This window comes from Nyctibius grandis, chromosome 3, assembly GCF_013368605.1.
Source record: "Nyctibius grandis isolate bNycGra1 chromosome 3, bNycGra1.pri, whole genome shotgun sequence".
NCBI lineage: Eukaryota > Metazoa > Chordata > Aves > Nyctibiiformes > Nyctibiidae > Nyctibius > Nyctibius grandis.
In genome coordinates, this window is record NC_090660.1 from 9,617,277 (window position 1) to 9,632,468 (window position 15,192).

General features: G+C 37.8%; 1 protein-coding gene across 2 annotated transcripts in view; it reads left to right on the forward strand.

Moving 5' to 3' along the window:
* The window catches only part of KIF13A (kinesin family member 13A), a 118,961-nt gene that overhangs the window by 71,456 nt on the left and 32,313 nt on the right, over nt 1-15,192 (forward strand). Inside the window, exons 11-18 of one of the 2 annotated variants that reach the window (XM_068395780.1) lie at nt 379-591; nt 2,163-2,273; nt 3,468-3,602; nt 4,805-4,935; nt 7,423-7,509; nt 7,615-7,778; nt 8,867-8,989; nt 13,279-13,489. In XM_068395780.1, coding sequence (XP_068251881.1) covers nt 379-591; nt 2,163-2,273; nt 3,468-3,602; nt 4,805-4,935; nt 7,423-7,509; nt 7,615-7,778; nt 8,867-8,989; nt 13,279-13,489 — 1,175 coding nt within the window. The remainder of the gene's footprint in view (nt 1-378; nt 592-2,162; nt 2,274-3,467; nt 3,603-4,804; nt 4,936-7,422; nt 7,510-7,614; nt 7,779-8,866; nt 8,990-13,278; nt 13,490-15,192) is intronic. The other variant, XM_068395781.1, reaches the window with a different exon arrangement.

A 15,192-nucleotide genomic window follows, 5' to 3' on the forward strand; every position in this document is an offset into this window, starting at 1 on the left:
ACCCTGTTCGCAAGATACCAACTTAATAGTTTGTAGGATCACTGTAGCATACCTCTGTGTACATGGACTTCCCATCTATTTTTTAAAGAAATGAGCTAAGGAGCTCTCACAGCTATAAGTTGTTCCAAGTAATATGGACAGCTAAGTGTAACTTGTGTTAATTCTACGTAAAGTCCTATTTGGCTATTTTCAGTTAGAGTGGAATCAAAGCAAGTGCAGGTGGCTGGAAAAGTTTATGAATCATATTGGTTAGTTTACATCCAGAGTACCTTTCAGTGTCTAAATAGTAAGCTTTGTATTTTAAGTATCTTTGTAAAGATATTGTGTAGCCTCAGAACTATTTTTAACCCTCAAACTTTCTGTGGATGCACTCTACAGGACAACTTGGGAGGAAACAGCCAAACTGCCATGATAGCCACAATTAGTCCAGCAGCAGACAACTATGAAGAAACACTCTCTACTCTCAGATATGCAGACAGAGCCAAAAGGATAGTTAATCATGCTGTGGTGAATGAAGATCCAAATGCTAGGGTCATCAGAGAATTACGTGAAGAAGTTGAGAAACTGAAAGAACAGCTCTCGCAAGCTGAGGTAACATTATTCACAGTACAATGTGAACCGAATTTTCCAAGGAAACATCAAACTGTCTGGAAGACTAGCTTTCTTTTTAAGTCTTATGAAATGAGGAGTCTTGCACTTTTTTTTTAAATAATTAACCTTGTTTCCTGAAATAAATCCAACATAATGTTTGCTTATTTTTAATACCGTTTGAATGAGGACAACATTGTACTGATGGTGACCCTAGTCAGAATAAACTGTTCTTGAACAATTTCATGTCACGCAATAATTGATGCAGCACAGATGAGAGCTAGAGTACAACTTCATTCTGTAGACTTGTTAGCAGAAATTTTTTTGCATTGGTGGACTATATAATTTTATGACAGTAAATAGAAGTGTGAAAAGCCGCAAATCCGGTATTAAATCACAAAATATGTGGGATATTTCTCTCCTTGACGTCCGTGAAAATCTATTAAAAAATTGTCAAAGCTGCAACACCGAAACCATCAGCAATTTGCTTTACTGCCTTAACAGTTAACACTGAGATTGCTCCTTATCTTAGATTTATACTTGTAATTGGAGAGTAAAGTATCAGGGTAGGATAGTTTACTTGGTGATATCTGGAGAAATTAGGCACTGCGCTGTAGGAAAATATTTTTGATCTTTTCAGGCAAGACACAAAACACTGATGGAAAACAGAAGTGTGTCTGAAGGTAAATTTGTGTGGTGTTTAAATGTCATGTTCATTTAAGGAATAGTGTTCTTTGTATGAACAGTTCCTTACAGGCTGAAACAGGAAAATCTCCTTTAAGAAGGAGCTATTCAGTTTTTTCATGAATAAAAATCTGTTTTAATCCCATATTTTAAATCAGAAAATATTATTGTAGCATGTTCTTAATTACATTGGTGGACTGTGGCTGGACACAATCAGTAGGAAGGGGTCTAAGACTTATTAATTTTTTTTAAAAAAGTTTTTTCTTTTATACCTTCTGTTAAAAACAGTTATATAGAGTTATAGGCCAGCCTGTTGAATTGTTGGTTGGCACTGGACATATTCAAGCCCTTTGCTTTTGTTTCCTGTTGTGAAATGAGAAGCCTGTGTTAGCTCCAGAGCATGCCTTCCTTCAAAGGTAATCAGCAGGGTCAGTCTGAAAGCTTTAATGCAACTCTAGGAACACTTACGAAACCAAGATGGAATGGAAGGCTGAATATTGAGAGGAATTTGGATTTGAAACTACAGTTGGAAGAAAGACTTCGCAGTTGAACTTCAGACAGCTAAGACTTGAAGTTTTTAAATATTCAGATATTTTTATACAGACACTGAAGCTTGAGTGGCCAGGACCAGAGATTTTCTTGGTTCCATTAGCCTCTGGAGCTATGTTGATCTTCAGCTGTCTCAGATCTGGACTCCTTATAGGTTGATTCTGTCCTCTTCCTTTGCAAGTGACCTGTTTCTTCATCTTCTGCCATGAAAAACCTAGGGATATAGTTGAAATCTATGCTTGTTGCATTTTGTATTGTGTTTCCGTGTTCAGTTTCCTTGTGCAAGCAGATGTTGCAGTGCGAAGAGTAGCTGAAGGTTTTTGCTAATTTCTATCTTTTAGGCCATGAAGGCGCCAGAACTGAAGGAAAAATTGGAAGAATCTGAAAAACTAATAAAAGAGCTAACAGTCACCTGGGAAGAAAAGCTAAGGAAAACAGAAGAAATTGCACAGGTATTTCAGAAATTTTGAGGAGGAAAGGCCAGATACTTATATAGTGCAAGGCAGCTGAATTTCATGAGCTTTAGTGGACTGTGCTGTCGTCCCCACCAGCTATTTAAAATTCCTCTGGATTTTTGTATTTTCCCCTAATTTCTGGGGAATTTAGTTTTTGTTGGTTTTTTTTTTTGTTTGTTTTGTTTTGTTTTTTAAATCTGGATTTCATTAGAAAAAATGTAGCTGTGTCATGATATCATTGATAAAAGCTTATATCTGATTTTAAAATAAAACATCAAAATATGTTTGGGCAGCTCATGTATTTATAAGACCACAGTGGGATCTTGGACATGTTTCCCTTGAAGTGAGTGAGAAAATGAAGAATTACAAAAAGGATCAGAAATTTGGGTGGTATTTGTTCCTTTTGCTTTTAGCGACTTCTTAACCAGAGAAGGAAAATGTGTACATGTATTCACTAATGTTTGTTTATTCTTGTACTTAAAATAAGACTTCTGTATTCCAGTGTATTTTTCCATCATTTCTACCATCTATAGCTTGGAGAATGAGTATTGTTGGTTTCACTTTCTAATCCTAATGTTCCAGAAGCATGCTTTGGTGCAACCACTGTTGAAATTAAATAAAACAAACAAAAAAAAACAAAACAAAACAAAAAAAAAAAGGCAGGGAAAAACCAAACCCAACCAGCCAAATAAAAAACTCCAACCCCCAAACTGCAGCAAAGCAAAAGACATGTATGACTGAGAAGATGCTTTAGCTGAATTAATAATAATACTGCAAAAGAATAAACCTAAACTGTGGCATGCTGTTTTCTAAATTATCTGTGACTATGATTATCTTTGAAGTAATTGCAGCTGCAACTAGTTTTTAACTAACACAGAGGTTCAAAGCCACATCATGTTACTTACTAGTAGCCCTAATAAAATCAATAGGGCTGCTTAGGCAAGTAAGTTCCACTTTGGGGAAGCAGGTGTTTGAGGATTAGATCTAACTTTCTGTTGTTGGTGTGTAAAAATAAATTCTATTAAACATACGATACTTGACCAATGTCTTAAGTTCTGTTTGTGGTAGTGATATACAGAAGGCACGTTCAGCATGTGCATCTTCAGCTTTAGTTGCTCTGCTTTCATTTACTTGCTGTACTTGTCTCTACATGTTGCAGCAGGCGAGATTAACCTATTTTTCTGCTTGCAGGAGAGGCAAAGACAGCTAGAGAGCATGGGAATTTCCCTTGAGTCTTCAGGTATCAAGGTTGGGGATGACAAGTGTTACCTGGTGAACCTGAATGCAGACCCTGCACTCAATGAGCTTTTGGTTTACTATTTAAAGGTAAGAATGTGAACAGGATGCTTGCACAGAATGAAAGGACACTTGTTTATTGTTTGAAATTCTGGCTTAATTTGTTACTCAGAGCGTATTTAGATTTTTAAGACTAGTTGCAGCAAAATAGGATAGGCCTCCTCCTGCTGTTTAGGCTTTTGTTCTACCTTTGCAGTTCAGCTTCACTGTTTTCCTAATTGACCTTCTGGTTGCCGACAGTGGGAGAAGTGCTCAGTGTGTGCCAGTGTTGAGATAAATTCTAGCTTCTCCTAGCTTCTAGACAGGATGTGAATAGAATTGCCTTTTGGGCTGAACTTGAAGTGAGAGCCTCATGTTAGATGCTTCTTTTTGTTAGTGAACTGAGGATTGCTTTAAATATTCCATGAATTAATCACAAAGAGATGATGTTTAGTAGTAATCAGTAGGAGTAAACATTGTCTTCAATGACAGAATAGCTTAAGATATAGAGGAATAAAAAAGCACTGTTAAAAATTTACAGAAATGTATTCTCCTGGTTCCACTAGCTTTCATACCGTTCTGCTTAGCATAGCCTCATGTCAGAGTGAAATAGTGTCAGATACAAACCTAGTAAGTTTGTAAGGAAATGTGAGCTCCTCATCAATAAGATATGAAAAACTATCCTGTTTAGTTTTATAGTTAGTTTTCTGCTTTAGTGGCTGAGATAGGGTTTTGTGTTTGAACAGTAGCAAATAAAGCACAGCTTCTCTAACAACAGCAAAGTATTTCAGCAGAATTTACAATATGACTTGAAATTATGTAGAGATTAGTATGTTTAGTTGAGTTGCTATATAGCTGTTTTCTGAAAAGCAGCCAATTCTGTGCACCTTGTTTTACTATCCATGTTGTCCTCTGTTATACATGCCTATATGACATGGCTGGTTTTCTTCACTATTTGCATTTATTGCTTGTATGCAAGCATAGTCTGAGAATATTTTTAAATCAGAATTTGTGTGTCAACTGCTTTATTTTGCTTTATGTAAAACTGTATGAAGACAAAGTGCAGAGCAGAAGAACAGTTTGTGTGTGACCTTAACAGTCTTCAAATCTGCTGTGGCACCATTTCTGCTCTATAGAAGTGCTTAGCAAAGGAGAGCACTTAAACTGTGCGGTCTCAGTGCTTTAGCTAATATTTTCTTAGTTATATAAACAGTGATAGTTTGCTTGTCTCTTAGTAACAGCTTATTTTCTAGGATCATACAAGAGTTGGTGCAGATACCTCTCAGGATATACAGCTCTTTGGTATAGGAATCCAACCAGAACACTGTGAGATTGATATTGCTTTAGATGGAGAAGTTACACTCACACCAAAAGAAAACGCAAGGTAAGGAAGATCAGCAGCACCTTCCAGTGAAGCGTTTACTTTCCTTTACCAGAAGATAACTTGCACGTGTTTTTATTTTACATAGTGAGAAGTATCTTACATTCTGATTATTGAGTAACTTCAATATAGGTGACTTAACAGATACTTAGAAGTGAAATTCAGTGATAAAGCTGAGATTTCCCTGCATGTGTACATACACACCCACCCACCACCCACTCTGCAGCGTAACAGGCTATCATAGATTTGGCTCAGAATAAACCGTCACAAGAAGGTATTCAGTAGGAATGAGGGACCATTACCTGTCTGTATCTTTGGTGGTAACAGGATTACTGAGACGCTGCTGGCTCTCCCGACCCACGTGATGGGACAGTAGGCTGTGTCTTGATGGGGGAGGATAAGTTGTGCCTCATGAGTAGTTCCTGTTGCAAAGCTATTTTGTGAGAAAGAGGTGTTTTAAAGATCTGGAGATCTTTAAGTTATTTTCTAAATCTTTAATTACTGCTGTGTTTAGTAAATATGCAGTGTGAAGTCATGTTTCTCCTTTTGTTTCTACTTTGTATTTTAATTATTTTTCATTTTAGGGGCACTGGCTTCTTGGGTAGAATTGTAAATGTCTTTGTCACGTCATCTCCAATGGCACGTGATAAGCAGTACCTTTGTCCTAGTTAATAGTCATGCTGCTTGACTGAAATCTGACTATCTAAATAACATATAGATTAGTATTAGAATGAGAAACAAAAGTTTGAGACACCTTTTAAAAAATCCAATCTCTTCCGTTATACCTTCAGTAAAATACCTCTTAGTGTTCGCATTTATCTTCTGCTGCTTACAGTACAAAATTTCAAACAGATGGGATTCAGACCTGTGGTGATAGAGTTACTGTAGTGAAAATGGTTCATTTTGACTGGCAAGAACAAAGGCACATGTCAATGGAAAAAATGTATTTTGTTTTACTTCTGCCTGATCTGCAATGCTTAAGTAGCTGTTCTCAGATACTAGTGTCAACAGAAATTTAGTTACCGGAAGGCTGCGCAGCCATTCAGAGAGACCTAGACAGGCTGGAGAGTTGGGTGGGGAGATATTTAATGAAATATAACAAGGGCAAGTGTAGAGTCCTGCATCTGGGCAAGAACAACCCCATGTATGAGTACAAGTTGGGGACAGACCTGTTGGAGAGCAGCGTAGGGGAAAGGGACCTGGGGGTCCTAGTGGACAGCAGGATGACCATGAGCCAGCAATGGGCCCTTGTGGCCAAGAAGGCCAATGGCATCCTGGGGTGTATTAGAAGGGGTGTGGTTAGCAGGTCAAGAAAGGTTCTCCTCCCCCTCTACTCTGCCCTGGTGAGGCCGCATCTGGAATATTGTGTCCAGTTCTGGGCCCCTCAGTTCAAGAAGGACAGGGAACTGCTAGAGAGAGTCCAGCGCAGAGCCACGAAGATGATTAAGGGAGTGGAACATCTCCCTTATGAGGAGAGGCTGAGGGAGCTGGGTCTCTTTAGCTTGGAGAAGAGGAGACTGAGGGGTGACCTCATTAATGTTTATAAATATGTAAAGGGCAGGTGTCATGAGGATGGAGACAGGCTCTTCTCAGTGACATCCCTTGACAGGACAAGGGGCAATGGGTGTAAGCTGGAACACAGGAGGTTCCGCAAAAACTTCTTTACGGTGAGGGTGACCGAACACTGGAACAGGCTGCCCAGAGAGGTTGTGGAGTCTCCTTCTCTGGAGACATTCAAAACCCGCCTGGACGCGTTCCTGTGTGATATGGTCTAGGCAATCCTGCTTCGGCAGGGGGATTGGACTAGATGATCTTTCGAGGTCCCTTCCAATCCCTAACATTCTTGATTCTGTGATTTTACTTGGTTTTTTTTCCCTTTCAAATAAAATGTTCTGCTTTGACTCGCATATGCAAAAGTTCAACAGCTCCATTTTTCCCATTTTGTGATTGAAACGTTAATACAAAAAACCTAAATGCAAATATAGAAATATACCAGATGTTCACAAAAATAGACCCTTGTTAGTGATAGAGACTCCATTTGTTGAAAGAATGAAACTTGGATCTAAGGGTCTTTTCTTATGCTCGAGTGCTGAGTATGTTAACAGTATGTTTTACAACTGTGTGTTGACTAACTTATATCTTGGAGAGCTTTATCAGTAGGATTTACATGCAATCAAGTTTACAGACTCTTTATAAGAAGCAGGCAGTGACCTAGTTGGAGAAACAGGCATGTAAAGAAAACCATGCAACTAAAAGCAATCTTGTCTGTGTGTTTACTGAAGAGTTGTACCAGCCAAAGGTAGAGCGGAAAGATGCTTTGTGTTTAATTCTGACAGTAGAAAACAGACCAGTAACTTTCCCATTGATTGTTTAATGAGAATCTAGCATATTTGTGCATCATGTGATACAAATCACTGTCTGTAGATCTTGTAGTTACTTTTCGACCTTTTATTTTTAGGATTTCACTGAAGTTTTATTTTCTTCTTTCAGATCCTGTGTAAATGGTACATTGGTATGTTCTGTCACTCAGTTATGGCATGGAGATAGAATATTATGGGGAAACAACCACTTTTTTAGGTAATAGTTGTTATTTACATTCCAGGCTCTTTACATTCAGCCTATCTTTTTTCTTCCACTGTTCTGCATAAACTTTTTAGAAACTGAAGTTCAATTTTTACACAGAATCAATTTACCAAAGAGGAAACGACGAGATTGGCTGAAAGACCTTGAAAAAGAAACTTTAGGAGAGCATGATCTGGATGCGGCTAGTGAAGCTTCTTCAGAACCAGACTACAACTACGAGTTTGCACAGATGGAAGTTATTATGAAGACACTGAATAGTAATGGTAAGGCAACTGCCAGATAAAAATGTTCTTTTGGATTGTCTAACGAATTCAGTGTGGAACTTAATTTCTGGGTGAAACAAGTGGTATACTTGCTCCGGGGGCCTTTGGAGCAGTTTCAGAAAAAGATATTTTACAGAAACAATGTTAGGCATATATATAAAATATATGCACCTAGGTAATAAATAGAGACACACACAAATTAGTAGTTGGTTTGTGCCCTGACACACAATTTTGTCTTTAAGTGTGCTGTCCTTTATAGTGCAGCTGAATTGTAATCATATGCCTGTCAAATCATTGTCTAAGTCCTACTAACCTCTTGTTTTTGCGAATTACTGCAGACAAAAGGATGCTCCAGATATGGCTCGGTTAATTTCATCCTTCCTTTTGTATCAAATATTACTGACACCATTTTAACCTTAGTAGAAAAACACTGAAATGATAAACCAATAGTCAAATGTCAGCTAGTGTGGTTTTTAATGCTTGATCGCTCTCAATATTTTATTTAATCTTTGTTAAAACCTGTTGTGATGCCTTGTTTTGGACAGCATAATAAAATATAGCATATATAAAATAATGGTATGGTATATATAAAACGATACGGTGCTTTCATGGTTTCCAGAAGGCAAGTCATAGTTCATATGATATAATATGGTATGAAGAAATGCTGAAAAACTTGATAAATTACTGAATGCTTTGTACGGGGTTCTTAATACACAAAATTTGACAGGCAAATACCTAGGTTTTTGGTCACTGACCAAGAAGACACAGTAGATGGTGTTTCATTGCTTTCTGTTCTCCTTTCTTTGTATCTTCACAGTATTTCCATTGTTTGCTGTGGTTTACTTGTTGAAATACAGTATTTACTTTTTTCTTGATTTCCTCTTATTCTTTAACTTTCTCTATTTTGCCATGAAATACAGCAAGATGGTTTCGTATGCTTGATGCTCTAGCAATAGTTTGCAGGTTTTTTACAGTTTGATTTTAATGGCATTGCTTGTGTGAGTGAGTTACAGGGGCAGGTCATTTAAGTTGATATGAAATTACTGTTTGATAACAGAAATATTCTCATTATGGTTCGCTCATACCAGGAGACGAATTTCAGATGAATCTGCCATCCTGGTGGTCTTCAGCGTTGTCATCCCTCATGAAGATTCTGTTGCCTGTCTTAAGGCCTCAAAGAATCCCGTATCTGTGCCAAAACTGGGACAAAGGTTTTGAACTCGATTGGCTCATGCATGAGACTGCTGGAGAAATTTGAAAGCATTAATTGATGCTTGATCTGCTTGTTACTAACCAGAGATCTGACTAAACTGTAGCAGTCTACAATGAGTCAGTGTTCTTTGAATGGAGGGTCACATTTTTTTTGTTTTCATGTGTTGTTATATAGCTGATGGAAATAATTCTTGACAATATTTCAAGTGTCTTAACATTTTAGTTCAGTAGGCTTTTTTGATTGTGGTTCAGGCCAGTTTTTGTCTTGGTCAGTTGTTTTCTGTGTCTGGGCTCGAGAACAGTGCAGACATTGCTGTTTCATTAGAGCTCTTTCCTCCCTAGTGCACAGCAAATGTTAACAGTCATTCATGTCGCACAGTTTCGGAGATGTCATAACCTAATTATTCTGCTGCTTGTCTCTTCTGCTCCCTCCCACACAGGTGTTGCTTAACTAAGAGTAGTAAGTGATAATAAAACTCTGATCAAACAAGTGGCTGTGAGGATCATAGGCTGGTCATTTGATTTGAAGCTAGATAGTGCTTCCAGGTTCTGTTCTTCTGAAGGGTATAGGTAACATACAGTTTTTCTGACAGGCTTCCAGTTTGCTGGGTAAGAAGTAAAGCAGCTTTGTTCTAATACTGTTAATTTATTCTTCCTTAAAATGAAAAATAAATATGGGTCAGGAAGAAGAAATAACTAAATAACTGGAGACAGTTAATTCTATTATCCGTGTTCTCAGGAGAAGCCCTAGGGGGGGAAATTAAGGGGTATTTTAAAAATTTGTTTAGATAATTATTTTATAGGTATGTATTGATATAGACCAAAGCAAGAGGTTTTGGGTTTCCTTTGTTTTGTTTTTTTTTGGTTTTTTTTTTTCCCACCTTGATCTATTTGAGCACAGTAACCCTCTTTAAATAGCCTAGCTTCTCCAGGGTGCAAACACATTTGGTTTTATGGCATGTAACCAGTACAACAGTGTCACATATTGCATCTGGCTCCAGAGAAGCTCTGAGGAAAATGTGTAACTTTGAAAAGAGCTGAAAAGAAAACATCCAGATTCTTTCCTCCCTTCAGCATGTTCACTTCTTTGTGGGATTCTGTCAGATCAGCTTTGTGCTGCTAATTTGTGATGCTGGTCTAACACAGAAAGCACGAAAGAGGTTTACTTTATTCTTGTATACCATGCAGTGGTTAAGTAAACAATGTGATTAGGTTATGCAGCTTCTCATTTAAGCAAACAAAACTGTTACAGCTCAGGCTGGGGATTTTGATGAAACTCAGCAAATCAGCCTGTGTCATAACCTTCTAGCTTGCTTGGAAAAATGCACTGACATGAAATCTTAAGGAATTTATTCAGCATTGTTGTTACTGGATTAACAGATTCCAGATGTGAAGTAAGTGACGTTGCAGCAAGGTAATAAATGCTGTTCATCCTATGGAGAAAGTACGTTCTTCTGGTGCAATGTTAATATTCTAACGTTTTGCAGAGGATTAACTGCATATGAACGTGCTTTTCAGGGCCAATGAACTCTTGTCACATAACTATGTAAAGGATTGGGACTTGGGACTTCTAACACTGTGTGGAATTTGCTGTGCGTTTGGCAGGCGCTGGGTAGAATTTTCCCTAATTTATTTGACTTTGCATGAGAAATCCAAAATTGTGGAACATGATGTTTAAATCTAACTTAAACACTATTGTAGTTCTTTTGAATTGTGAAAAACTTTACTGTTTTTTCTAACTAGATGGTTTATAATTCACACCATATTTTTCTTTTTCACTGTGAAAAGCTTGGGGTTTTCTGTGTAAACTCAAAAGTTAAATTGAACACTTTTCTAAAAGTGTAAGTTCACCTTTTGCATTCTAATACAAGCATAAACTACCTTTCTTTTCCCCAAACAGTAGTGGGTGTTGTTGAAATTGGGAATTCTTAGACTAGGTTCTTGCATCTTGTTCCAAATATTTTCCATGGTATAATATGATGTGGTGGTGATTGTGGCCCTGTAAATCTAGGTGGCTGAAAAGATCACTTTTCTTAAGGAAATCTGCTCCCTGAACTCGGAGCTGGTCTTTGAGCAGTTCAGGAAAGTCTTGTCTTAATGAGTCAGCCTTAGATTCATTTCCCGTGTTTGCAAACACAATAGAGGGCTTTAATTTCTTCCATGCCTCTTCTCTGTCTTCTGCATAATACCTGATTTCTCAACCATTTTTAGGCATAACTAAAACTATTTTAGGGATTATGTAGTAAAACCTATGCATGTGAAGGTAATTCTGGTATTATCTGGAGAAGGGAGGAGAAGGATGATGATGCAGATCAACATGAATAACTTGGTTTGTAGTCTAGACTATTAGAACTTGGTTCAGTCAGTTGTTTTTGTTGCACTATTTAAAAGCTAAAAATAGCTAGCTGTCTTTCTAGAATGTCATGTACTAAAAAGTAATATTTCTGTTATTTTAAGACACTTTTATGCATCACTGTTTTGCTATTTGGTTGCTATTTATACTGAATGATTTTTAACTTTGTGCTTTATAATTACCATTGTGGTGGTATTTTATGATGCCTTTGTGTGAAGCCAGTGATTTCTTCCATGGATGAGGCTAGGGCGACAGTAGGAACTTGCAGTAGTGTTTGTTTTCTGCTAAAAATAAAGATTTGCTTTACATCAATCTTAATATTTCCAAAAAGGATGCTGAGAGGGAAATACAAACCCGCTGTAACAACAGAACCATGGAGATACTGTTTGCTCCTCTGGCATTTATAATAGCAAGGATTTGTTTTATGAAGTGGCTTGCCTAAATATCCATGTACGTCAAAGTCACAGACAGTGAGCTGGTTTATCTTTAGCAAAATTGATCTCAGTAGCTTTAGTACTAAGTAAGAAATTATACATTGCTAAATACAGTAATGGTACATTTGTTTGTGAAGATAGAAGGGATGTGTTTTTTGGGAGAGTGCATGTGCATGTTATGCTGACCAACATACGCTACTGCTGATGAAAACCCTACAGACTCTTTCATGTGAATCCTCTGTTGCATGCTATAGTAACCCAGATTTTTTTTCATGTATAGCATTGTAGTATCAGGAACACTTGTGCAAAATCTTACCAGACTGGATTTTGGTAGTGAAGGCAAGATGGTTCATAACTAAATCACACTAACATGTTTGGGTTTTTTTTTCTTTTTGAGAAGCACGCCTCTAATTCCAAAGTGAGACAGTGTAATTAAATCTAGGTTTATTTTTCTCCCTCCTTTGTGACAGACTGGCATCCTTAAAAGTCACACCAACTCTTTTTTTTTTTTTTATATTTGCAAAATAAAGAGGTATCACAAACAATTATTTTAAAGCTGAAGTTTTTTGCATTTGAAAATCCTGTCATGTCCTTCTGATGTACAGAATCAGCAACCTGTTAGGTGATGTGCTGTCATTCAGATATTCATCTAGAGTAGTCCTCTTGCAGACTACTTTTTTTGCTGTATTTAAGCTTTCAGATGTACGTACATGAAGCAGATACATACTGGTAGTATATAGAAGGAGCTTATTCCATTGAATTGCTCTTTCAGAGGCACAGTCTGGCATTGGACCTAAACCCAGGAACAGGCAGAGTAATGTTTCTTTAATTTGAATGCAATTTAGATTTGACCATAGCTGATTGACACAAACAGTTGTTTCAGGATAGTGTATCCAGATGGTTGATAACTGAGATGAAATGTGGTTTGTAAAGCTACATGCAGAAGTCCCCTCCAGAGCGTACTTTCGTGTGCTTCAGTGCTGTAGAGTGCATTGGCGCAAAGCAATGCGTGACTAGTCAGGCTGTTCATCTCAGTTTTCATCTGCAGCTCTCCAGTGTGTTTCATTCTCTGCCAAAATGGAGAAAGTAAATTGCTTTTTACTTCCTTAAGTCGTTTCCTTCTCTGGTTAACATCATCTTTCCTTGTATTTTGCTTTGTTTTCTTATTAATTTATTCCCTTTTCCATCTATTCTTCTTTTCCTACTGGGATTCTGGAATATATAACTTCACAGTACTGAAGTATGCAGTAGGTGAGGGTCTTAACCATTGTTTTAGACTCTTTGCATGTCATATTTTTTTTCTTGTTTGGATTTATTTATTTAATGCAATATTTATTATTTTGGCTTTTGTTTAGGGGGCAGTGGCCATCTTGTGTTTGCAAAGACTATGGGATATGTTGATTGCTATTACCAGATAAATAATGAGTGTTCTGCAATGCTGAAATAGCCTTTTCTTATTTATGGGGTTTTTTTCCCCTCTTTTTTTCCTTTTTCTGTTTAGACCCAGTACAAAATGTGGTCCAGATCTTGGAGAAACAGTACTTGGAAGAGAAGCGGAGTGCTCTCGAGGAGCAGCGGCTGATGTATGAACGTGAGTTGGAGCTGCTGCGGCAGCAGCTCTCTCCAGAAAGGCAGCATCAGCATGGCAGCGACAGACTCTCCTACACTGCTCAGACTGCACAGCAGAAAGTAAATCTCTGGACAGAAGAGAGGTGAGAATACTGGAGTTAAAACAAAGAAATTAATGAGAACTACAAAGGGTGAAAGATGGGGCTTGAACCATCTGTCAGAAACTGGTAATGTTGGGGTTTTTTTTTGTGGAGTACACGTGCAGTACAAGATCTGCCTCCACCAATATGTGTTAGCATTTCATTTAGGTTTCACTAGGTTCTGATGTGTAACGTGTGTACAAGATCTTCCTGTTTGATTTAACACACAAATGAAATAGGAATTTGGCTTTTATTGATCAGCATTATAGCTTTTTTTTTTTTTTTTTAAACTGGGAAGTGCTTCTGAAATGTTTGGTTTAGCAATTATTGTTTAAGTTAGTTCTGGAAAGAAAGGAAAGGGTACCGCAGAGGTAAATTTGTCAACTAAGACTAAGAAGTATTGTGTGTTGAGAGTATACAAGGAGAGCATGGTATTTTGAAATCTCTTAAAAACCATAAAAAATACAGGAAAAAAAGGAGTCCTTAAATGTTGTATGTATGTGTTTCTAAAAGTAAGCCCAGCTTTAGAAGAGAATTGCTGTGTATTTGAGAACTGCAGAATAGTCAAATAGTGTGTTTGAGCTGTTCAAGAAGTAAGTCTTGCCATGAGGTGAACAGGCCTCTTTCCAAAGGAACAGCCTGGCACCTGAATGCAGCCTTGGTGAAAGATGGTCATGAGATTTGCAGAGGGACTTTAAAAAGTAGACTAGGAAGATGTGAGCAGTGTTTAAGCAACATGCGTGTGTTTGCATATTGACAATGATGTAAGTTTCTTTTAGTCTATTTTCTTTTAAAACAGAAGCTTCATTATTCACTCAGCCTTTTTTATGTATGTACTGAGTTTGAATGCTCTTTCCTATTTTGATTATATTTGCTTTATTCTCCAACATTAAAAAAAAAAAACAAACCAATTAATGTACAAGAGGAGTCTAAACAAAGATAGCCAAGATTGTGTTGCAGCTTTCAAATTCAGAGGGTTAGAAATAGAACAGAACAGATCTTGATTTAATTTTTGTACAAGGTTTTGTTTTGTAATTTCTGCCCAGTTTGGTCTGGGGAAAAAACCTAAACAAATAACAAACTTTTGACCAGCAATGACTAGAATGTTTTCCATGGCAAGTATAGGGAAAAGTAATGCTGTGTTTCAACTTTAATTAAAGTAATTGTTTGCTCCTGTAAGAGCTAAAAACAGAATCATTGGGAACTGAATGTAAAGCATTGCAGAGTCGTGGTTGGGATTTGCAGGCTCTTTTAGGGCTGCAGAAGGAGTGCAAAGTAAGAAACACGCTAGTTGGAATCATTGCTATTCAGAGCTGCTTTGAGCACAGCAAGGCCTTCAAGAAATCACTGATCACAGAATCACAGAAGGGTTAGGGTTGGAAGGGACCTCTGGAGATCATCTAGTCCAACCCTCTGCCAAAGCAGGTTCACCTAGAGCAGGTTGCACAGGGTCATGTTCAGGCGGGTTTTGAATATCTCCAGAGAAGGAGACTCTAGAGCCTCCCTGGGCAGCCTGTTCCAGTGCTCTGTCACCCTCAAAGTAAAGAAGTTTTTCCATCATTGAGATGGAACTTCCCGTGTTTCAGTTTGTGCCCGTTGCCCCTTGTCCTGTCGCTGGGCACCACTGAGAAGAGCACACTCTTGACACCTGCCCCTAAGGTATTTGTAAGTGTTGATAAGATCCCCTCTCGATCGTCTCTTCTTCA